The 25270-nt window shown below is 42.1% G+C and overlaps 1 protein-coding gene across 4 annotated transcripts in view; it reads right to left on the bottom strand.

Annotated features, from left to right (window-relative positions):
* Positions 1 to 3746: 3746 nt before the first annotated feature.
* Positions 3747 to 25270, bottom strand: part of ARHGAP22 (Rho GTPase activating protein 22) — a 63434-nt gene continuing 41910 nt past the window's right edge. For 2 of the 4 annotated variants that reach the window (XM_061634291.1, XM_061634292.1), the window contains 2 exons: positions 9513 to 9586; positions 3747 to 3903 (listed from right to left, as the gene is read on the bottom strand). In XM_061634291.1, the coding sequence (XP_061490275.1) occupies positions 3834 to 3903; positions 9513 to 9586 (144 nt within the window). In that variant the 3' untranslated portion in view covers positions 3747 to 3833. Of the gene's footprint in view, positions 3904 to 9512; positions 9587 to 25270 lie in introns of those variants that run through there. The other 2 variants (XR_009763733.1, XR_009763732.1) reach the window with 2 other exon arrangements.

The raw sequence follows: 25270 nt of genomic DNA, 5'->3' as shown, positions 1-25270 counted from the left end.
TTGAGAACATGGTTGCTACCGTCCATAAAAAAATTCAGCAGGAAACTGATATGGTCAGGCCTGGATTTGAAGGTTTGTTTATAGTGCTGGGTCAGAAAGAAAGAACAGGGATTCTACTGGTGTACTGCCCACCCTGCTGCCCAGCAGACTCTAGGCCTGTGCTGGCAGAGGTCTTGGAGGTAATATTTGGAGAACTCCCAGGGAGTGGTGTTGGGGGATTTGAAAATTCATACTAAGGCCACCTTGAATGGGCTGTTTCAGGACTTTGGCCTCCATAACAACCATGAGCTTGTCTTAGTATATCACTAGCTTCTTGCATGTGACAGGGTATATCAATGACCTGGTTTGCAATGGAACAGATGATAGATGGTCTGGTATGGTAGGGGTTCAAATGGGGTTCAATAACCCCATTGCCATGGATTGAGCATTTCCTGGTTAGATTTCGATTGAGGTTAGCAGAATTCCTCTGCAGGAGTGCAGGAATTTTTAAGATGGTCTGTTCTCAGATACTTACAGAATCAAGGATTCCTGAATGCTTAGGGGATTTTCCAGTTGAGATGCCCAACACTACTGTTGAAGTTGTGGTCTCACTCTACAGTAGTGAGATAGAAAGGGCTATCAACATTATTGTTTCCAGGGGCCTCCTCAGGGACGGATTAAGCTGAGGAGGGCCCCTAGGCTGATTCTGAGCCACCCGCCATCTCGTCCCATCCCATCCCCCCCGCTTCACCTACTTTTCCGCATTTTTGTGGCTGTGTGCACTGCGCGTGCCGGTTTGCCATCAATCAAGATGGCGGCCGAGGTTTCCTTAAGGGGCTGAAGCCTCTGCCACCATCTTGGTTGATGGCAGCAATGCGCATGTAGCACGCATGCCTGCCATCAACCAAGATAGCGGCAGAGGCTTCAGCCCTTTAGGGAAACCTCGGCCACCATCTTGATTGATGGCAAACTGCAAAAAACAGCAGAGAAAAAGGTAAATGAAGCGGGGGGGATGGTGGGCAGTTCGGAAGCTCTTGTCCCATGATCTGTGGCTCCTGTCCTGCTTCTGCGGATCATGGGCCCCCAAGAGCTCCGGGCCCCTAGGTTTCAGCCTACTAAGCCTAATGGATAATCCGGCCCTGGGCCTCCTTGAACATTGTAGTACCCCTATGACAGTCTGGTTTTGTGAGGAGCATCAGGTGATGGAGTGGGTAATATGATGGCTGGAGCGCTAAAAATGCAAGTCACATGGTGAAGACAACCGAACATGGCTGAGAGCACATTAGTGTGCCTACCACATAGTGGTGGTGATGGTGAAAGGGCTTACTCCACCACCACCACTGTTGTATCCTCAAGTAGTTGCCAGCAGAGATCATGCAAGTGGTCTATGGGTTGCTGAAATCTGGACAGAATGTGGAAGTGTTGTAGCCCCTACAAGTTTGCTAAGAACTTTGAGAATAAAGTCGTTCATATTGGTGTTCAACTTGACACCACAGTTAAGGAAGTTCTAGAGGAGGTGTCTAGCACACCAACTGCTCAGGTTATATGGCAGGGGTAGGAAACCTTTTTGTCCTGGTGGGCCAGATAATCATTTATCAGCCCTGCAAGCCAAATTTGACAGGTGTGTGGAACAACTCTCCTGTTAAATCACCTGACGTCATTGTACAGTCTGTTTCCAAAAGTGTCAGAATAAAGGTTTGGGGTAGATTTGCAGCTACGCAATCTTCAAAATGAATTTATAGCACAAGCACATTCTTCCCCTCCTCCATTCTTAGCTGCAGATAGACAAGGGGCTTACTCAGAGCAGCTTCTTTCTAAAAGAATTAGAATGTTTGTTTCCCTTACTTTGGATGAGACACTTGGTTTATACCTATTAAATGGGATAGGGATATAATTTACTTATTTACTCCATTTATCTTTCACCCAATTACTAAGTTCTCTCAGTGACATCCAGATTAAAACACATGAAAATCATAGTTTAAAGCACCAGTTAATAACAGCATAACAGACCATTACATAAAACAGACAAAGCAGATTAGCACAGTTTCACCAATGATCATAATATACAGAGAGCCACAAGCATAACATTAGGTTTGAAACATATAGATGAAATACAGCCAGATGTGTCTATTTTTATTCTCAAATTTTAAAATTTGTTATTACTGTCAGAGAAAATAGTTTCTGTTGAACATGTTGCCAAATAGTTTAGAAAGAGCTGTCATATGCAGGTACTGTATTTTCCCCACATAGCTTTCCTGTTTAGAAAGCTTAACTCTCCAAAACTTGAATGTGGCAGTCCTAATTAAAAAAAATTGACTTTCAGTTAATTCACAATTCTTTCTGTTTTCATTTCTGTACAGTTCTGAAAGCCTCTGTCTAGGTTGAGTTTTAAAATGCAGAAGAACCTGTGTGCCAGGTATGACTTTACCTAGACCTTGATGAGATCATAGCTAAAAGAGGGCAGTTATATAGTTCTGCACTTTCTCATAGTTGCTTCTCTAATACATTATTGTTGGCCATAGCTGTCCGATTTGTTGGTGTGGTTTTAACATGACCTTTGTCCTGAACACTACATAAGCAATTGTCCTTAGCTGGTTGACCTCAGACATTGATCAATGGAATAAAGTTATTGAGCATCTAGAAACACTGTGCTCTGAATTCATGAAGAAGCTGCAACCAACAGCAAGGACATATGTGGAGAATAGGCCTAAGTATGCTGGCTATAGTTTTGAAAAGCTTTTCCCAGATGTCCTCTTTCCAGTTGATTCTGAACACAACAAACTGAAAGGTAAGATTTGTATGTAATGTTGCACTTTGACTTTGTTTGCCTGGAAATGTAGAAGGTAAAACATTTAATGGATTATGAATTCTTATGATTAGGGTTTTATTATTTGACAACACCTTATTTTTCATTAAGAAATGGTGGTGGACATCCCTTGTTCAGTGTTCTCCTTAATACCAATGAATGCCCTTTTAACTTCCCCGATGTGTGACTTAGATTGCAGCTTCATGCGAGATGGCTGAAGAAATGCTATGTTTCAAATATAATTTTCTGTCAACAGACATTTGGTCTAGCACACTGAGAGGACTGTTGCTAAAGAAGCTTTCTCTGTTTCCCCCTAACTCTTATGTGGAACATCAGTACCCGAGTTCAATGTGTAGAAAGGAAAAGGACTTCTCAGTTTGGAAGAAAAAAAATACCATCTCTCTGCTTCTGACTGTATTAGAATCATAGAATAGTAGAGTTGGAAGGAGCCTACAAGGCCATCGAGTCCAACCCCCTGCTCAATGCAGGAATCCAAATCAAAGCATTCCTAACAGCTGCCTCTTGAAGGGATTCTCCCTTTTGCTAATATGAGTGCCAAAGGTGATCCTCACCCAGCAGACCTAATCCTCCATGGCAGCCAGTAGGTTCTGCAAAGCTAGAACAGCTAAGGAGAGCCTGCTGCAATGTTAGACTCAATATTACTCAAAGTGGGGGCTATAACCCCATCTTTTTGTGTTTTAAATTCACATTAAGTATTCAGTCCATGTGATCAATAAAGAGTATACACAATTAACAAAAATGCAAATATAAATATATGAATATTTATTTTTCAAAAATATAATATGAAAGTATAATAATAAAAGTTCAGTTCAACCAACTACATTTAAGCAGCATATAACAGAAAACCGGTTATTTTAAAACTTCAAGGAATCAAGAAAGAATTGCCATGGTTCCTCAAATTGTGGTTTGTTCTGCTGTCCTTTAATACTTATAATACTCATTCTGCAGTATACAAATTTTGTTAATAAATAAATGAAATAATTTGACACTTTCAATCAATTTTAAATAACTGTACTGTATTCCACACTTACCTTATCCATTCTTCTGTTATCAACCATTTCCTATTTTCCCCCATTTTCTGAGAATGCATCTGAGTCCTATTGGAGAAGGGCGGGGTAAAAATAAAGTTTTTTTAATTATTATTATTATTATATTATTATTATTATATTATAAGGTTCAATGGAGTTTATTCTCAAGTAATTGTGCATAGGATTGCAGCCTTAATCTTATTTAATGCTTTATTTTCTTTACGTCTCAACGTTCCTGCAACTGTGGCATACGTAGTCCTGCACCTCCCCAATATATCCTCAAAATAGCCCTATGAGGTAGTTTAGGCTGAGAAGGTGACCAGCCCAAAAGTCACCCAGTGAGTTTCATGGCTGAATGAGGATTTGAATCCAGGTCTCCCAGGCCCTAGCCCAGTACTCTTATCACTACACCACACTGGCTTTTGCAGAACCTGTACACTATAGTACCTCTATGAATCCAATATAAATTACCCACTATACTTTTCTTCCGTGGTCTTTTAAAACCTATTGAAATCACTGGTAATGTAAATTCTGTTGTGGGCTTTATATTTCCTCCTAAAGGTCAAGAGAGAGAAATATAGCCAGGACTCTTCCAATAATTTGATGGCATAGGTCAGCAGTGATACATTGGGGGGCAGAATGGCAGTGGCCCAGAGATGGCAAGGTTGGGGGTACTTTGGTGGAATGCAGCACAAGCCTGCAGGTATGCGCCCACCTGCTGCAGGATGGTGGTACCACCAGCCCTGAACTTGCAGGCACCTTGCCCCATCCCCATTCAGTGAGTGGCAATGCTGTAATTACTGAGAGAGTACTGCTGTTGCAGAGTCTGGGATCTACCCTGTGTTTTACTAGAACCCCAAGAGCTATACAGCCAGCTGCAAAAGACATATGACTAGTATGAAAGAACATGGCGTCTCTGAGAAGTTGCTGAGCGCAGGGTTATCAGAAATGAGATGAGCTCACAGTCTTTCCACACATTCATCCATTCCTACTTTCCACCGGTATTCTTAATTTCAGTTGTCAAATTTCCAAACGGGTGTGTGTTCTTTTGTTGCTATTGTTAAACAACTGGAAGCCAGAAGCTCTTGCCAATTGACTACAAATTTCCCAGGGATCTACCAATAGATTACAGTCTTATCTTCTGCCATCCCTGCACCAAATCATTTGTATGGGCACAGGTCTACCTTGCAGGATTGTTGTAGCATGGTTCAAAGGAGTGCTTGCAAGAATGAAACTACAATAGCAGAGGTCTCTTCAAAACATTCCCAAAGAAAGCATTGTCAAAAAAGCAATGTCACCTTTCTACTGCGTATCCAGAAATTGAGAAGGAAAAAATGTGGATTTGCTCATCTCTGTGCAGCTCTTACCTTGTGTGTGTCATGCATCAAAATTAGACACACCTGATGGTCAAACGCATGATTATGACTGCCTCCATTAGAAACTGCTGTCAGAAGTAGCTGCATCACATGGTTTTATGGTAACACAAACCTGCCTTGTAGGGTTGTAATGTTTAGTTTATTTATTTATTAATTATTTGATTTATATCCAGCCTTTCCTCCCAGCAGGAGCCCAGGGTGGCAAATACTCTAGATCAGGATGGTTAGACTTCAGGTTTTTGGTATTGATTTTTATTATTATTAAAAAACCCAAGATCCACCAACTAAAGCACGTCACAAAATATATACACTTAGAGTTAAATAATTCTTAGCCCAGGAATTTGTTTTGAGTTCCAAAATTGAACTGAGCTCACAGTATATCCACACAAAAATCCACTCCTGATTACCCATTTTCTTCTTTTCAGCAGTATAATGGTGGGGTGGTCATTTTCTTGTTTTCATGGTGAAACAGGAGTCTAAAATCCTCACTGATCTTCTGCAAGTCATTCTGAGATACACCAATATATTTTGATCTACGTTCTGCCCACCCTGCATTTAAAGTGCTATCCAAAAGCTAAACATCATGACATAGACCATAAAAAGAGATACATTGGCTAGATAGGCGGCCTATAAATTAAAGTTTATTATTATAGTTTATTATTATACTGAGCTACAAAAATTTCCATTGAAAAACCATAAAAACCACAGCACAGATGTTTCCCAAATACCAGGAAAGGCTTTCCAGGGGACAGAGTATGTTACAGTGGGAGCAGCAGGCTGGAAAGCCCAATTGATAAATAATTTTCCCCACATTTATACTTTGAGTGTAGTTTTGTGTATTAAAACGCATGATGTCCTCAAGAAAGTGTAAGGTGTACCATGTTGGAAGAATCATTTCAGTTCATATTCTTTTAAGCAGCTTGTTTTTGTTGCAGCCTCCTCCTCAAAATATTTTCATATATAAATATTCAATATATTTAGGTCTGCACTTTCACAGATTTATCTGAGTAAGTCCTATTGACCTCTATAGGACTGTATAGACATGTATAGGATTGTTCCATGAAAGTCTACATCAAAAACTATACATACTCTAATAACAGGCAATGAAAAATGCAATATTTTAATAGCTATAATTATGATAGTTAAAGGCTGGTATTTTCTTTTTAAAAGGTTGGTGTTTTGATTTTAAAAACGTAAGAATCTGCAGGAAAAATGAAAAGAGTAAAACTACATTCCTGTTTCTGCCAAAATTCTTTTTATTGAATGTACCCCTTGATAGGAAACAGTTTCAGGAAGTCTAACAGACCCAGCATGCCTTGCCTTGTTGCCAGTAAAAGGGAATTGCTTCAATGGCGCATTTAATAAGTGTCATTGAAACCATTTTCTTTTCCTGGCAGCATATGTGTATATAACGGAGACTGTACACTCATTGAATGTTACATGTGAATAGCTGTATGAGTGTACAGCCCAACTACTTGTGTAAACGAGTACACGGACTGTACACTCGTTGAATATAACTTGTGAACAGGGCCTAAGTAACATTGCTATACTGGCTACTGAAAATAAACTATCAAAAGTCCTCAACCGTGAAACTGTTGTCAATCGTTTTGCATAAGAATTGGCAGTTTAGATACTCAGCAACATGTTTTGGATTTCTTTGGTGTCCAGGGCTGCAAGTGTACGTTTCCTACATTCTACATTCCTGGTTCTGCCTGCACTGGTTCAAAAGTATCTGTTTCTAATGAAAGTGTTCTGTTTGTGTAATTTGTACAGCAAGGAAATGTTTGTGTAGCAGCTCTACCTTCTTTGAAAGCCTTCTTTCCTTACCTAAATACATGCTATTTATAATAAAATACCTACATTAATCAATATATGACTTATTTCAGAAAAAAGTATGTTTAAGATGGCAGTTTTAGTATGAAATACACCATTGTTTCTCTTTCACAGATCTTAACATGCGGGACACAACTTCCCCACCTAGAAATACACTTTGCCCCTTTTGTCCCTCCCCCCAATTTTTTTTCTGGTGCCGCTATTGTGTGCAAAACAATGCCAGAGGAGGTGATTTGTGGCTTTTTGGCTGTTGGGTGGTATAGAGCAAACTCCCAAACATCTTTCAGCTACAGTTTTCATACAATGTTTCTGAAAAGGCATCATATAACACATTCAAGACTAAAACTGAAGTTTGTGGAGAAATGAAATAAATTGATCTAGTTGTAGGATTGCTGTTACCTCTGATGAGCAGAGTTTCATAGAAAAATAAAGTATGAGAGATGCAGGAGACTTGTTCACAGCAGCTGCTGCTGACACTGTGAGATGGCAATATTTTTTGTGTAAGTGAGCTGTTATGCATAGGATGGAAATATTGCCTGTGTAAATCAAACCCTGAGAGAGCCAGTGTGGTGTAGTGGTTAAGGTGTTGGACTACGACCCGGGAGACCAGGATTTGAATCCCCACACAGCCATGAAGCTCACTGGGTGAACTTTGGCCAGTCACTGCCTCTCAGCTGCAGAGGAAGGCGAGGAATGAGTTGGGAGGGGCTTCTACCCGCACTATTCCAGCAGCATGCGACGCGGATTACTCCACAGGTACTGGTCATCCACCTCGGTGGGAATGACCTTGGCTTGATGCAGGGTATGGTCCTCATCGTTCAAGCATGTGCTGACATGCAGCTTATCAGGCAACGGTGGCCTGACGTAGGTCTGATGGTCAGACATGCTCCTACGGAGGGAGTGGCATGGGGTATGGGATCCAGGGGCTATAGATTGGGCATGGAAGACGGTCAACTTACGATTCGGTTGGACCTTCTTCCACATGGTGAGTTAACCATCCCACTCCACGCATTTGGCACTGGCAGGGTGCACTTTATGGGGCAGACGGCATTCATCTGTCTGACACAGGTAACGCCTTATTTCTTTGGGACCTGCAGAGGTGTCTGTGAGAGGTGCTTCTCGACAGTGGGGTAAAAGGGGACTAAATAGAGATTTGTCCCCTTTTTATGGCGGGAAGGTGCGGGAAGGGAAATAGTTAAGGACAGCTAGGTGGCCCCCTTAGGCACCTTTGGAGGTGATTGGCGGTTCCGGAGGCCTGTCTGGCAAGGCTTTGCGGCTCGAGGACAGGATATGGGCTGCCTCTGGGGCCAACTTATCTCATCCACCCAAGGGTTATTCAACCCTGGGTGGGGATGACGTGGGAAGGGCCCCCCTACTCACCTACAAGGTGTGGCCGGGGTAAGGGGTAAGCAGATGGGCTTGCCCTTGCCCCGGCAGGGGCTGGTCACCCAAGAGCTGTATGGCAAGCTACTTGCTTATAGATAGTCCCGCACCTAGATTTTCCCTCTGCAGGTCACTTTAAAATTGGGTTTGTCTTCTGTAATTTAATAAAGTGGCCCTTGTTTAACCCAAGCTGATGTGTCAGTGTCTTATTTCGCCCCTCAACTGCTACTAGTAACCAACTTCAGTGTAATCAGACTTCAGCATATTCAGAGGTAGACTGCTGCTGTAGTCTGCAGCAAAGCCATGTCTACTCTGAAGTAAGTCTTTTAAATTTAATGGGGCGTACTCTTAGGTAAATGCTGGTTGCTTGCAGTATTGGCTGAAATGTGGGCTGAATTTTTTTTACGCTTTAGGAGATATGACAAAGTGTGGTTGAGAACGACACTCTTTTTTTAAAAAAAAAGAACAATGGATGTTAATAGCTATTGTTAACACCTCATTGACACAGAAGCAGTTTAGAACAAAAGCCAATTACATTATTATGTAAAAACTGTGACAGATTCTTTTTTAAAAATTGTGCAAAAGTAGCAAAACTTCTCCACATCCTAATCAGAACCATTGTGGAAATAAAATGGGACAATCCTGTGCTTGTCCCCTGAGGTTCTTGAAGGAATACAAATGTGAGGAACAAAATAAATGTACACAAGGCAATTATCAATATTATGTGGGCAGAGCACACTGAATAGACCTGAGCTGAACTCTGGGGGGATACATTTCATGAACATCATCCCGTGTGAAATACACCTTTTTATTGTTAATCACTCAGGAGAGCAGAAAGGGCACATAAAGGCAAACCCCTAAGACATTCAAGCAGTCATGCTCCTGCTGTCAGTTATCCCATCCATCCCCCCATTCAGAAAAAACATGAGCTGGGCAGCAGTGGCATTCCTCATGCTTCCAGTGATGGCACTTCCAGAAAAAGAAAGCTGCTTCACCACCTCAGTGTTTTTGTCTGGTTTCCTTTTTTGGTTTGTTAAAATGGAAGTTAAGATTGCTTCTATTCTCCTTTCCATAAATGTGACTTACTTGCAAACGTACTTGAGGAGATTGTAGTTGGCCTGTGGAAGACATTTCACGTGATTTGCCAGTTCCTGAGTTCCCTGAGGGATGGGACAAAAGCAGTATGAACACTTGGCTCCATAACATTTATCAGTCTATGGCCAAACTTACAATCAGTGTCCATTCTTAATGGATATCTGGGAAGATCTACTACTATGTAGTTCTGGGCCTAAGCTGCTTAAGTTTCATTTTGAACCCCATACTTAATCTTAGAGGACATTTCCTTCCTGCTGCTATTATTATTATTAATGATAATTTTATTACCTGCCCTCTACCAGAAACTCCTACGGAGGGTCACAACACTGTAAATTACAATATTAAAAACAGTTTAACACAAATTACATTCACAGCTACAGAGGGTCCTAAAAACAATAAAAACAAGTGTCAACAGCCAGGATGAAAAGGGGTATCTACAGCAGATGATGAAGCTGTATAATGAAAGTGCCAGGCTTCTGTGGGGAGGGAATTCCACAACTTAGGGGCTGTCACAGGTAATTCCCTCCCACCCCAAACTTCTGAGGGAGGGAGAACCACCAAGAGGAGCCCCCCCTCACATGCTGATTTCAGCACCCAAGAGGGTGTGTAGGGAAGGAGGTAGTCTTGCAGATATGTGGAGCATGAGTCATTAAACACTAGTGAGAGTACCTTAACTTAGCCCAGAAATGAACAGGCAACCAATGTTACTGTTTAAAAATGAGATCTAAATAATTTGGTCACTGCATTTTGGATCAGTTGAAGTTTCCAAGTCATCTTTGAGGGCAGCCCCATATAGGGTGCATTGCAATAATCCAATCTGGAAGTTTCTAGAGCTTTGAGTACTATGGCCAACTCATCTGTGTTCAAAAGGGGCTGTAGTTGGTGAACCAGTCATAGCTGGGAAAGCCATTACTAGCCACCAAGGCCACCTGAGTCTCCAGTGACAGTGTTGAATTGAGGAGCAACCCCAAGTTACAGACCTGATCCTTCCAGGGGAGTGCAACCCCAACCAGGACAGGCCATCTCCCCACCTCCTGGACTCAAGAACTCAGGATGCATAATACCTCTGTATTCAGGATTATGACTCATCAAATCAGCATGACTTCATGCTAACGGGCTCTCAACTCAGGGAGTTGAATAGGCACCTCTCTCAGGATGGTGGTCTACCCCTTTGAAATCCAAAGCTTTCTCATGTTGTGCATAGAATGAGTCTGGTTTCCAGAAAGACTAAAAAGGGGTTAAATCGGCTGAGCATGCCAAGGTCTCAGCCGCTGGCAGAGAAGCAATAAATAAACCTTGATGCTGAAGCAGCGGTGTGGGAGTAAGAGTGAGAGGAGAGTTGTAAATGTTAGTGGAGGTCATAAAGCTGAGAGAGAAAGGCGTTTGTATCTGTCTGATCAACCTATTGAGCTTTGCAAGTAAAAGTCTCATCTTAAACAGAAAGACTGGAATCGCTTCTTTATTTTCTCTTACACACAAAGCACAAGCTGTGTGCCACTCACACACACACGCACACACAACAAGGGTTATGGGTCCAGGAGAGAGCGGCATAGAGCGCGTGCAGAGTGCATCATAGAAGCAAGCAAGGTAAAACTTGTAAATCGTCAGGAACGGGCAGCTGTGGAGAGCTGATGGACGAAAGAAACACAACAGACGAGACTAGCAAGGCAAGGAGACGTGTTTGCAGAAATGGCTGTCACATTATCTGCTGGAATGCCTTTGGAACGCCTCACTGAACAAAATTATTCCTGCTGGAGATTACGGATGGAAGCATTTTTGACAAAAGAAGATGTATGGCAGGTTATAGAGCATGACCCACTGGCTGTCCCACCGCCGGCTCCTTGGATACGTATGGAGGAAAAAGCGAGATTGTTTTTGATTCTGGCCGTGGACAACTGACAGCTACTGCACATCCAATATAAACAATTCCAATCCAGGAATGGGAGAGACGTGCAGAGACAAACAGAAAACATGAAAGAAGAACTGAAAGAAATGACAAAGAAACAAGGCTATATGGACTTAAAGTGTGTTATAGATGTGGATCAAGACAACATTTGCAAAGAGACTGCAAGAACACAAGGTATGGACAGACAGTCGTATGTACAAGTAATAAACGTGACAAATGATAAGAAGATGGATGATGAAGATAATGACTGGATTGCAGATTCGGGGGCAACCCATAGCATGATAAAGAACATAAACTTATATAAAACTATGCATCCCACAAAGGAATCAGTGTTGCTGGCTGATGGCACATTAAGGCAAGTTGTGGGGAGGGGTACTGTGTATGTACAAGTGTTAAATACAATCATGACAGACATGTTATGTGTTCCAGATCTTGATAATAACATTCTTTCAGTAGCTAAGTTAAACAGTATGGGATATGTGGTGAAATTTGAAAAAGGGAACTGTGAGATAAAGCAAGGAGGCAAAACATGTAACTGGAAGCCTCAAGGATTCCTTGTTCTATGTAAAACTAGGTCATCTGGGAAAAGCAGCCAAGATAACGAACGAAAAACCACATAAGGATTGTGTGCACATCTGGCATAGAAAGTTGGGGCATGTAAATTACAAGACAATTGGAAAAACACCCAAGCATAGTGAAGATTTGACATATAAGGAATGCCAGAGGCATGTGGAGTGCGAGGTTTGTAAACAAACCAAAGCAACAGTAGCACCAATAAACAAAGAAGCCACTAGCAGCACTAGTCGACCATATCAAACAATACACATAGATTTAGCAGGGCCGTTCCAGAAGTCGCATGGGGGTGCTAAATATGTTTTCGTCATCGTGGATGACTATACCAGATATTGTACAGTATATCTGTTAAAAACCAAAAGTGAAGCTGAAGGAAAGCTTAAGCAATTCTTGAAAAAGGTTGAGGTGCAACATGACACCACAGTGAAGCAAATACGCTCAGACCAGGGTGGGGAGTTCACAAGTCACACCCTGGAGAAATACTTACTAGATATGGGAATAGAACATGCTAAAACAGCACCATTTTCACCGTTTCAAAATGGTTTGGCGGAAAGAAAAAACAGGACACTTCAAGATGTGGCCAGGGCAATGATACAGGACTCTAATTTGTCACCAATGTTTTGGAGTGAGTGTGTTCTGTATGCAACATATATACAAAACAGGCTCCTCCACAGAGTGTCTCCATACGAGAAGCTGTACGAACAGAAGCCTAGGCTACAGCATATAATACAATTTGGAGCTAAATGCTGGGTACATATACCAAAGGGAAGAAGGCATGGCAAACTAGCGCCTAGGGCACAAATGGGGTATATGCTGGGGTTTCAGAATGCCTATTACCGGGTATGGTTGCCACACCAGAAGCAGGTTGTTCTTAGCAGGAGTGTACAAGCGCAAGAACCAGAATGGGGCGCAACAGTGCTAGTGGATTTAGAAAACACAACTAAAAGGAACGAAACAGTAGACCGAGACATAAAACGGGAGGAAACAACACCAGTACTTGTAAAACATGAAGAAAGTGAAGCACAGGTGATACCCAGAAGGTCAGAGAGATCAAACATAGGGAAACCTCCTGAACGTTTTCAGATTAGCCACATAAAAGCAAAAGAGGTGAGTGAACGTGTACTGAGTGCAGGAAAAATGTTTGATGATGAAACGTTATACCTGGAATGTATCAAATAATAAAGTGAAAACTGTGTAACAATAAACTGTATAACTACCTGTACAATATAAGTGAAAAATGTCTGTAACAATATTTGAAAAGAGTCTTTGCTGGAAAGGTGGGAGTTGTTGTGCATAGAATGAGTCTGGTTTCCAGAAAGACTAAAAAGGGGTTAAATCGGCTGAGCATGCCAAGGTCTCAGCAGCTGGCAGAGAAGCAATAAATAAACCTTGATGCTGAAGCAGCGGTGTGGGAGTAAGAGTGAGAGGAGAGTTGTAAATGTTACTGGAGGTCGTAAAGCTGAGAGAGAAAGGCGTTTGTATCTGTCTGATCAACCTATTGAGCTTTGCAAGTAAAAGTCTCATCTTAAACAAAAAGACTGGAATCGCTTCTTTATTTTCTCTTATGCATGAAGCACAAGCTGTGTGCCACTCACACACACACGCAAACACAACATCTCAAACTGCTCTGTGACTTTCACACTCACTGGAATCAATCAGCTTGGTAAAGTTGTAATTGTACACAAAGGGTACTACTACTCTGGACACATAACTTAGGCTCATTGGTTTTACTCTGTGTAGGACAGTAGACTTTGTTCCATGAATTTGTTGTTTATGTGCCTTCAAGTCGATTATGACTTATGGCAACCTTATGAATCAGTGACTTCCAAGAGCATCTGTCATGAACCAGCCTGTTCAGATCTTGTAAGTTCAGGTCTGTGGCTTCCTTTATGGAATCAATCCATCTCTTGTTTGGTCTCCCTCTTTTTCTACTCCCTTCTGTTTTCTCAGCATTATGGTATTTTCTAGTGAATCATGTCTTCTTGTGTGTCCAAAGTATGATAACCTCAGTTTCATCATTTTAGCTTCTGGTGACAGTTCTGCTTTAATTTGTTCTAACACCCAATTATTTGTCTTTTTCACAGTCCATGGTATGTGCAAAGCTCCCCTCCAACACCACATTTCAAATTTGATTTTTCTCTAATTCGCTTTTTTCACTGTCCAACTTTCACATCCATACATAGAGATCGGGAATGGTCTGAATGATCCTAACTTTAGTGTTTAGTGATACATCTTTGCATCTGAGGACCTTTCCTAGTTCTCTCATATCTGCCCTCCCCAGTCCTAGCCGTCTAATTTCTTGACTATTGTTTCCATTTTGGTTAATGAATGTCCCGAGGTATTGATAATACTTGACAAGTTCAATGTCCTGGTTGTCAACTTTAAAGTGACATAAATCTTCTGCTGTCATTAGTCTTCTTGACATTCAGCTGTAGTCCTGCTTTTGTGCTTTCCTCTTTAACTTTTGTCAGCATTCTTTTCAAATCATTACTGGTTTCTGCTAGTAGTATGGTATTGTCTGCATATCTTAAATTATTGATATTTCTCCCTCCAATTTTCACACTTCCTTCAACTTGGTCCAATTTTGCTTTCCATATGATATATTCTGCATATAGATTAAAGAAACAGGGTGATAAAATACACTCCTCATACCTTTTCCGATGGGGAACCAATACAATAGCCTTTTGTCCAGAGTATAGGTTGTGCATCAGGACAATTAGATGCTGTGGCACCCCCATTTCTTTTAAAGCATTGCATAGTTTTTCATGATCTACACAATCAAAGGCTTTGCTGTAATCTATAAAGCACAGGATGATTTCCTTCTGAAATTCCTTGGTCCGTTCCATTATCCAACGTATGTTTGTGATATGATCTCTGGTGCCTCTTCCCTTTCTAAATCCAGCTTGGATGTCTGGCATTTCTCGCTCCATATATGGTAAGAGCCTTTGTTGTAGAATCTTGAGCATTACTTTACTTGCATGGGATTAGGGCAATAGTTCAATAATTACTGCATTCCCTGGGAGCCCCTTTCTTTGGAATTGGGATGTATCTGGAACTCTCCCAGTCTATAGGCCATTGTTTAGTTTTCCATATTTCTTGACAAATTTTTGTCAAGATTTGGACTGATTCAGTCTCAGTAGCTTGTAGCACCTCTATTGGTATGCCATCTGTTCCTGGTGATTTGTTTCTTCCAAGTGTTTTAAGAGCAGCTTTCATCTCACATTCTAACATTTCTGGTTCTTCATCATACTGTTCCTCCATGAATGAATCTGTCATCCTGTGATCTCTTTTACAGAGTTCTTCAGTGTATTGCTTCCATCTTCCTTTTATTTCATCTCAGTCAGTCAGTGTGTTCCCCTGTTGATTATTCAACCCTTGGTTTAAATTTCCCTCAAATTTCTCTAATCTTTTGGAATAGGTCTCTTCTACCCTTTTTGTTGTTCTCTTCTATTTCTGTACAATAACTATATTTTTGACTGTTGTAATAGTTCTCTTTGTCCCTATGTACTAGTCATTGTATTGTTGCATTTCAAGTTCTAACCATGTTTCTGTCTCCTTTTTCTTTCCTTCTCTCTTTAACCCTTTTAAGAGTTTCTTCAGTCATCCATTGAGGTCTTTCTTTTTAACTAGAGGGATTGTCTGTTTGCATTCTTCCCTGATAATATCTCTGACTTCAATCCATAGTTCTTCTGGTTCTCCGTCTACTGTTTAAAGCCTCAAATCTGTTCCTTATTTGATCTTTATATTCTTCTGGGATGTTATTTAAATTGTATTTTGGCATTATGATTGCTTTTGTTGTTCTTCTTTAGCGTTACTCTGATTTTCGATGTTATGAGTTCATAATCTGTACTGCAGTCTGCTCCTGATCTTGTTTTCGCAGAAAGTATGGAACTTCTCCATCTTCTGCTTACAATTATATAATCAATTTGATGATGCCTATATCAACCATTTGGTGATGTCAATGTGTACAGTCGTCTTTTTGGTTGCTCAAAAAATGTGTTCGCAAGAAACATATCATTGTCTTCACAGAATTCAGTAAGTCTCTCTTGCTTCATTTCTGTTGCCTAAGCCCCATTTCCCCACAATTCCTAGTTCTTCTCTGTTCCCTACTTTTGCATTCCAGTTCCCCATGATTATCATCACATTTTGTTTTGGTGTGTGATCAACTTCTTCCTGTACTTCTCCATAAAATCTCCCCAATTCCTCATTTTCTGCGTTTGCTGTTGGAGCATAGACTTGGATGATGGTTATGTTAATAGGTTTCCCATTTAATCTCATTGATATCATTCACTCAGACCTTGCATTGTAGCTCCTAATTGCTTTTGCTACATCATTTCTCACTATTAAAGCAACCCCGTTTCTTCTTAATTAATTTCTCATTTCCTGCATAAAATATTTTGTAGTTGCCTGATTCAAAATGTCCCATTCCTGTCCATTTTAATTCACTCATGCCAAGTATTTAAATGCTGATACATTCCATTTCTTGCTTGACGATTTCTAACTTTCCCTGGTTCATACTTCTCACATTCCATGTTCCTATTGTGTGCATCTCTCCTTTTGCATCTCTCCTTTCGCATCAGCCTCTGGGCTTCCTTTCGGCTTCAACCCAGCTGTGTCATTAGCCACAGTGCTACTCGTGCTTGTCCTTTGTTCTTCCCCAGTGGCTCGGTGAGTGCCTTCTGATCTGGGGGGTCTCATCTTCTAGCACTATCTCATGTTGCATTTTGGATACTCTGTTCATAGGGTTTTCGTGGTAAGAGGTATTCAGAGGTGGTTTACCATTGCCTTCCTCTGAGTTTGGATGCATCTTAGTCTGGTGTCTCAGCTTTGACTATTCCAGTTTGGGTGCCCCTGCCAGGAGTCTAGCCTCTTAGTCTAGACTCCTGATGACATTGTTCTCTAGTTTCTTCAACACTGTCAAACCCCCTCACCACATTAAGGTGTGCATCCTAGAGGGGGAATTCATGCAAACGTGAGGAAATCAATTTGCTTGACTATGGAAAGTCAGGTATTTGGGTAAAATAAAAGGAGAGGAAAATAACAGTGACATCTATACAGAAGACTTGGATGATGGATCCCTGGATCAAATTAACAAACTTTCAAAGAAGAAAGCCATACTGTAGTAGTAATGAGAGACCTCAACCACTCTGATATCTGATGGAAGTCAAACTTTGCTAAGAGTGAATAGTCTAATAAATTTCCAACTTGCTGATTATTCCATCTTCCAAAAGTTGGAAGAAGACACAAGGTGATCAGCTATTTTAGATTTGATCCTCACCAATAGGGAAGAACTCGCAGGTTAAGTGATAGTAGTGGAAACCTTGGGTGGAAGTGACCACATCAACTTAGCGTTCATGATACTGAAGAAAGGGAAAGGTGAGCATAGTCAGATATCCACTCGGAACTTTAGGAAGCTGATTTCAATAAGCTTAAGGAAGGGCTTGGTGGGATCCCATGGTTACAAATATTCATCCACATCTACATCAGTGAGGAGATTAAGGAGTGCCACCTGCGGAGTCCTGCCCATGGGCCCAGGCACAATCAATTGGATTTCTTCAAATACCAGATTCCAAAATGACTGGGCCCGAGGGCAAGACCACCACATTTGAAAATACATGCCCCACTCCTTGCAGCCCCTCCAACAAAGTCCAGACATTGCTGGGTTTATTCAGGACAGCCATACCAATTTGAGCATAAGTTTGTGTAGTTGGTTGGAGGCTGATTTTATTATAGGTTTTTGCCAGTAAGTACGCCACACCCCTTCATCTGTGAAAATATTACAGTCATTCTTCCATTGCATCTTGAGACTGGATAAGTCAGACCCTTCAAGTGATAGCAGCACAGAGTATATTTGGGAAACAATGCCTCGGTCATCATTATTTGCAGCTACAATCAGTTGTTCTAAAGCTTTTAATTGGCAACAGGCCTTTGATTTGTGTCCTTGATAAAAAAAAATCATGCGTCTGATGCCATTGGATCCAAGTAAAATTCATGTCACCCAGCATATGTCTAAAAGATTGCTCTATTATTGGTTGGTTGTTACTGAAAAAGTCTTGAATATGGAAGAGTCCCCTCAACTTCCAGTCCTGCCAGGATATATCTATTTTTATTGTAAAAATCGGGATGGAAGAAAAGAGGAATCAAAGGGGAATTTAAACCAACCAGAGTTTTTTCATGCTTCTTTTTAATCAATGTGGCCGTGAACGAATTTCCTATCATGTGTTGTAATGTTTTAGTAATTTTTCTAAAAAACAATGTGTTTAAAGGTAGGCTGTCCACCGTACATTCCCAGTTTGGACCCATTGCTTTCTAGTGCTGTCCAGGATCAGCAAAATAAGATGGTAGAATTGGCTTTGTATTATAATTTTAGGTTGAGCACCCCCCACCCTTTACCAGTCTTTACCTGCCTTTACCTGTCGGTATATTCATTTTTTCTTGATTCTGGTCTCTTGGATTTAAATACAAAGAATTTCCACTCTTTTTGCCATATTTTAAACTGTTTGTCAGAAATCCATATTGGGAGTGCGTGAAAGAGGAAAATGAGTCAGGGAAATGCGTTCATTTTAAGTGCTGCTATTCTTGCTGTTAAAGAGAGATTTAGTTTGCTCCATCTTTTCATGTCCACCTTAATCAACATCCAAATAGGTCTGAAATTTGCTTGAAATAGTTTGTTAAAGTTTTACGTATCTGTACTCTCAGATAACGTACTTGTTTTGGACAGAGTTTATACCTAAAATTTCTCCAAATATATTTTGATTTCTAGGGGGTAAGTGAAAACATAATGCCTCTGATTTTTGGAAATTAACTGTCAATCCTGATACCTGAGCAAATTGACAAAGTTCTTTTTTAATATGAGAGGCTGCTTTTACCAAATTTGTAATCACCAATGCCATGTCATTGGTGTAAAGGCTTAGTGTCACTGTGACGCCCTTCCCTGGCTCTCCCTGTCAGGTTCCTACCTGCTCGTGGTTACTGCCTGTCACTAGGCACCACCAGGGACTCCACCAGTCCGGACTGTCCTTTTTTATGGTTTCTCTCCCCGCTCTAGCACAGATCTCAACAGATCCCCCTGCTAGGCAGCACCACCAGTCACGTCCTATAATCAGTATTTCCAGAGACTCTGCCTGAGTCTCTCTATCAGGTTACCTCTGTGACTGCGTGCTTAAGCTGTCCCACTCCCTTAATATTAATGCAGATAATCCTGGTTTGCTCTGAATACTTGTGGTGTTATTCTTCCCTTCCCCGCTGCCACCATTTGTCACTCTTCAGCCTTGGTATTTACCTTACCCTCCCTTCTGGTCTGTGAAACCCTAGCCAAGGATCAGGCTTTTGGTAAACCAAATACAGTATTTATTAAATAAACAAAGTTAACAAGATTTCTTCATAAAGGTTTCTTCATACATCTATTCCTGAGGTACTGGTCTTAGTATTAATCCGAACTCCACACTCTCTTCACGTCCACCCTCTCAAACAACCCACTAATCTCCACCTAACGTCCACCGTCTCAAACAACCCACTAGCGTCCACCCAGATTTAACGGTCATCCTTCCATTTATACTCTCAGCCATTCTAAACACTCAGCCAATCATCCAGCATTCTACTGCCAATTCACTCCCCCCTCCTCTTTCATTCCACTTACCATGTATCTCCTATCCAAACAGCACTTACCATATTTACACTAATACAGGAACATCACATTTCCCCCCCCTTAAAATAACGGCAGAGTATTATTCCTGTTCCAGGATTCATACGCCGCGTTAACAAATAAAACAAGTCTCTCTGGGGAAAATGTCTTTTTTTTCTCTCCGTCTGGTCACGTCACTGCAGTCCCAGCCACCTGCCTTGACAGTCCATTGGGCAATACATTGTCCTTGCCTTTGATGAACTGGAAGTCCACTTGATAGTCTTGTAGGGCCCAGGACCATCTCTACAGCATAGTATTATGGTTTTTCATAGTCTGTAACCATAACAAGGCCCGATGATCCATTGTTACCGTGAATCTTCGTCCCCACACGTATGGGCGCAACTTATTCAGTCCCCACACGACCGCTAGGCACTCCTTTTGAACCGACGAATAGTTTTTCTCCCTCGGCGTCAGCTTGCGACTCAGATACGCCACTGGATGTCTGGTGCCTTCTCTCTCCTGCAGCAAGACAACTCCCAGCGCGAGGTCTGACGCATCTGTAGCCACGATGAATGGTTGCTCATAGTCTGGTGCTATTAATATGGGTCCTTGGCACAAGGCTTGCTTCAGCAGATCAAAAGCCTTCTGACATTCATCCGTCCATACCACACGCTCAGAACACTTTTTCTTTGTCAATTCATGCAAGGGGGTTGCTATTTCCCCAAACTTTTTCACAAACTTCCTATAAAAACCAGCCACACCTAGAAATGCCCTAACTTGCTTTTTGGTTAAGGGGATAGGCCACGCTTGTATTGCCTCCACCTTGCTCTTGTTTAATTGGTCTGTGGTGATTACATACGTCACTGTGTCAAGCCTTTCCCTTATGGTATATGGTCCTTCCTAGTTAGCCTGTAATTTGTCATGTTTCCTGGGTATGAATGCCATAACCATATCTCCCACATCATACACACGTTCCCTGGCTGTTCTGTCATACCAGTAACTTTGCTTCTCCTGTGCTTGACTCAAATTCTCTTTCACTAATTCCATCATTGATGTTAATTTATTGTGGAATTCCAACACAAAATCTACTACAGATGTTTTGTACTCTCCCAGGGTTCCTTCCCATGAATTTTTTAACAGTTCCAAAGGTCCCCTCACTTTTCTAGTGAACATCAGTTCAAAGGGTGAGAAGCCTGTTGACTCCTGAGGGACTTCTCTGTATGCAAATAAGAAGCATCCCAAACGTTCATCCCAGTCTTGTGGGTGATCTTGAACATAGCTTCTGATCATGTCCTTCAAAACTCCATTAAATCTCTCAGTTAGCCCATTAGTGGCGGGATGGTAAGTAGTGGTCTTTAGATGTTTTAGACCACAACATTTCCACATACATTGCATCACTTCTCCCATGAATACACTGCCTTGATCCGTCAGCACTTCATGAGGGAAACCCAGCCTCATAAAGATTTTTAATAAAGCCTCTGCCACTACAGGGCATTCTAAACACTCAGCCAATCATCCAGATCTTAGTGCTTCTGCGTCTGGGTACCTGGTGGCAAAATCCACCACCACCAATAGATATTTCTTGCCATGCATTGTGGGTTTGGAAAAAGGGCCCACCAAATCTATTCCCACTCTATAAAAGGGTTGTCCAATTATAGGAAGGGGCTTTAAGGGTGCCTTAGTCTTTACTCCACTTTTTCCCACCTTTTGGCATATACCACAAGATAGACAATGTTGTTTTACATCTTTGGAGATGTTTGGCCAATAACAGTGTGCAGCCAATCTCCTCTTGGTCTTTTTTATTCCCAGGTGTCCTGCACATGGGACATCGTGGGCTACCTCTAGCAATCTGGTTCTGTATTTGCTAGGTACTATCAATTGCTTCACTGGTTCACATTCATCCTTTCTCTCAGCAGGCATCCACAGTCTATATAAAATCCCATTCTCACACACAATTTGATTCCTCAGTTTGTCAGTGAAAGGAATCTGTTGGGTCAGGGCTTGCTCCTGTATTTGCTTCAAACTGGTATCCTTATTCAGTTCTTCTCTGAAATGCTCTGTCTCTTCTCCAGAGACCATTTGATACAGTTTGTCTCCTTCAGCAGGCCTGCCAAGGGTTGCTATGGGGACCTGAGGCTCGCAAACAGATTCCACCCTGTTTCCTTCAGCCTGTGTTAACATGGCTTCTGTTTCTTTGCCAAGTTGCTGTCTGGTCACCACATATATTTTCCCTTGTGCCCCCATAACATCTCTTCCCAGTATCACTGGTTCTTGTTGTTGGGCATTAATACCGACTTTATATTTGCCCTCTCGGCCTCTCCACTCCATTTTCACTAGGGCCATAGGCAAGCTTTCTGGTCTACCCATCACTCCTTGAATAGTCACCATTTCCTGAGGTAATATTTCCTCAGATTTTATTAAATCTGGCCTCAGTAACGTCTGAGCAGCACCAGTATCAAGCAATGCCCAATAATTTGCCCCTTGTACACTCACTTCCTCTCTCAGACTTGAATCAAGGTCTGTTACTTCTGTCCAGTTTATCTGGCAGAACTGAACCTTTTTCATGGTTAGATCTTTTGGTTCTATTTTTACTGCCCTTGCCTGAGCAGGATTACTAATGGGGTTGGCAACCTCACATTGAAAACGTAGGTGCCCCGGTCTACCACATTTGTAGCATAATTTCTCCTCTGTTTTAGGGTACACAGATCCACTCTGGGGTGTCCTGTGCCCTTCAGATTTTACTGGAGGACTCACTCGCTGTGGTACCACATCCTTTCTGCCACCATTATATGGTCTGGGTTTAAACTCTCTTGATGTTTTCCCCACCCAGCCAGTTCTATTGGAGGCAAAGTGATCCGCCATCTCTGCAGCCTCTTGAACAGATGTAGGGGAACAGTCTTTGACAAGGAGCCTTATTTCTGGTGGTAACTGATGGTATAATTGATCCAGTATCATGAGGCTTTTCACCTCTTCCACTGACTGAGCTTTGGCACTACTCATCCACTTTCCAAATATATCCACCAACTTTGCTCCCAGTTCAACAAAAGACCTCCCTGCTTGGATCTGACAGTTTCGGAATAACTTTCTAAAATAGTCAGGTCCCAGTCTGAATCTTTTGTATACTGCCTCTTTAAACTCAGCATATGTGACGGGCTTGTCTGAGGGGAAATATTGGTATACCTCAGCCAATTCCCCTTTGATCAGGTTTGATAAATATTGCATATATTTATCCTCTCGTAGCCCCCAGAATTGAGCTGCCTTTTCAAAAGTGCTGAGGTAAACCTGTGGATCTTGTCCAGGCTCAAACACTGCAAAGTCTTTTGGTGTAACCTTTATCTTTGTTTCATTTCTGTCTTTTCTTGTTTCATCAGAATGAAACTTCTCCCTTTCAAACTTTAACTTTTCTACCTATAATTCAGCATCCAATACTCGTTGCTTCTCCCTCTCCTCAAACCCCATTCTCATTCTCTCAATTTCCAACTCCCTCTGTTTGTCTTTCTCCTCAGCCTCCATCCTCAACTTCTCAGTTTCTAACTCTCGCTGTTTATCTTTTTCCTCAGCCTCCCTCCTCAACTTCTCAGTTTCTAACTCTTGCTGTTTATCTTTTTCCTCAGCCTCTCATCTTAACTTTTCTCTCAAATACTCTATATAAGCGGGATTGCTTGAGTATCCTTCTGGGGTCTGTTCCCTGAAAGGTTGTTTTTGCTGGACAGTTGCAAATCCTATAAGTGCTACCCTCAATTCATCTACCCCTTTACCCTCGTGAGGTAAATTGAATGTTATGCACTTCTCCACCAGCTCCTCTCTTTTCATCTTTATGTATTCAGCCATTTCGTTGGAGTTCACACACTCTTTGCCACACACTCGCAGTCACTCTCACAAGTAATCTTTTTTTTTTTTGCTATTTCTGTTTGCCACACCACTGTTAGGGATTCTCTAGTATTCGTACCACCGCTACAGTCAACACCTGTGACGTGTTCTCCTTTGTTCGTATCCCACTGCTACTGCCATTACATGTGACGCCCTTCCCTGGCTCTCCCTGTCAGGTTCCTACCTGCTCGTGGTTACTGCCTGTCACTAGGCACCACCAGGGACTCCATCAGTCCGGACTGTCCTTTTTATGGCTTCTCTCCCCGCTCTAGCACAGATCTCAACAGATCCCCCTGCTAGGCAGCACCACCAGTCACGTCCTATAACCAGTATTCCCAGAGACTCTGCCTGAGTCTCTCTATCAGGTTACCTCTGTGACTGCGTGCTTAAGCTGTCCCACTCCCTTAATATTAATGCAGATAATCCTGGTTTGCTCTGAATACTTGTGGTGTTATTCTTCCCTTCCCCGCTGCCACCATTTGTCACTCTTCAGCCTTGGTATTTACCTTACCCTCCCTTCTGGTCTGTGAAACCCCAGCCAAGGATCAGGCCTTTGGTAAACCAAATACAGTATTTATTAAATAAACAAAGTTAACAAGATTTCTTCATAAAGGCACTTAAGCATATGGTTACATCTATTCCTGAGGTACTGGTCTTAGTATTAATCCGAACTCCACACTCTCTTTACGTCCACCCTCTCAAACAACCCACTAATGTCCACCATCCACCCTCTCAAACAACCCACTAGCGTCCACCTAACGTCCACTCACGTTCACCATCCACCCAGATTTAACTGTCATCCTTCCATTTATACTCTCAGCTATTTTAAACACTCAGCCAATCATCCAGCATTCTACTGCCCATTCACTCCCCCCTCCTCTTTCATTCCACTTACCATGTATCTCCTATCCAAACAGCACTTACCATATTTACACTAATACAGGAACATCACAGTCACCTCTTGGATCGCCTGGAGGGAATGGGAATTGGGGGCACTGTTTTACGGTGGTTCTGTTCCTATCTCTCTGACAGGCACCAGAGGGTGGCATTGGGAGAGGAGGTTTCAGACCCTTGGCCTCTTAATTGTGGTTTGCCACAGGGTTCTATCCTCTCTCCCATGCTGTTTAACATCTATGTAAAGCCGCTGGGGGCCATCATCAGGAGATTTGGGTTGCAGTGTCACCAATACGCGGATGACACTCAGCTCTATCTCTCATTCAAGTTCTCACCGGAGTTGGCTGTGGATACTATCTGCAAGTGCCTGGAGTCTGTAAGTGAATGGATGGGAGGAAACAGGCTGAAACTGAACCCCGACAAGACCGAGGTACTGCTTGTGGGAGACAAGAGAAGGGTAGGAGATATTGACCTGGTGCTGAATGGGGTTAGATTGCCCCTGAATGACCAGGTTCGCAGCCTCGGGGTCATTCTTGACTCCCAGCTGTCCATGGAGGCTCAGGTGTCAGCAGTGAGCCGGGCAGCTTGGTATCAATTACATCTGATACAGAGGCTGCGACCCTACCTTCCTGTCCATCTGCTCCCACGGGTGGTGCACGCCCTGGTCTCCTCTCGCTTAGACAACTGTAATGTGCTCTACGTGGGGCTACCCTTGAAGACGGTCCGGAAATTACAACTGGTACAGAATGCGGTGGCACGGTTGATTAAGAACAGCCGCCGCCGGGATCATATCACCCCAGTGCTAGAAGACCTGCACTGGCTACCAGTTGTGTACCGAGCCCAATTCAAGGTGTTGGTGTTAACCTTTAAAGCCCTATATGG

This window comes from Rhineura floridana, chromosome 7 (assembly GCF_030035675.1).
Source record: "Rhineura floridana isolate rRhiFlo1 chromosome 7, rRhiFlo1.hap2, whole genome shotgun sequence".
NCBI classification, from domain to species: Eukaryota; Metazoa; Chordata; class Lepidosauria; order Squamata; family Rhineuridae; genus Rhineura; species Rhineura floridana.
Note: the sequence above shows the minus strand (reverse complement) of the source record. Positions and strands in the feature narration are given on the sequence as shown.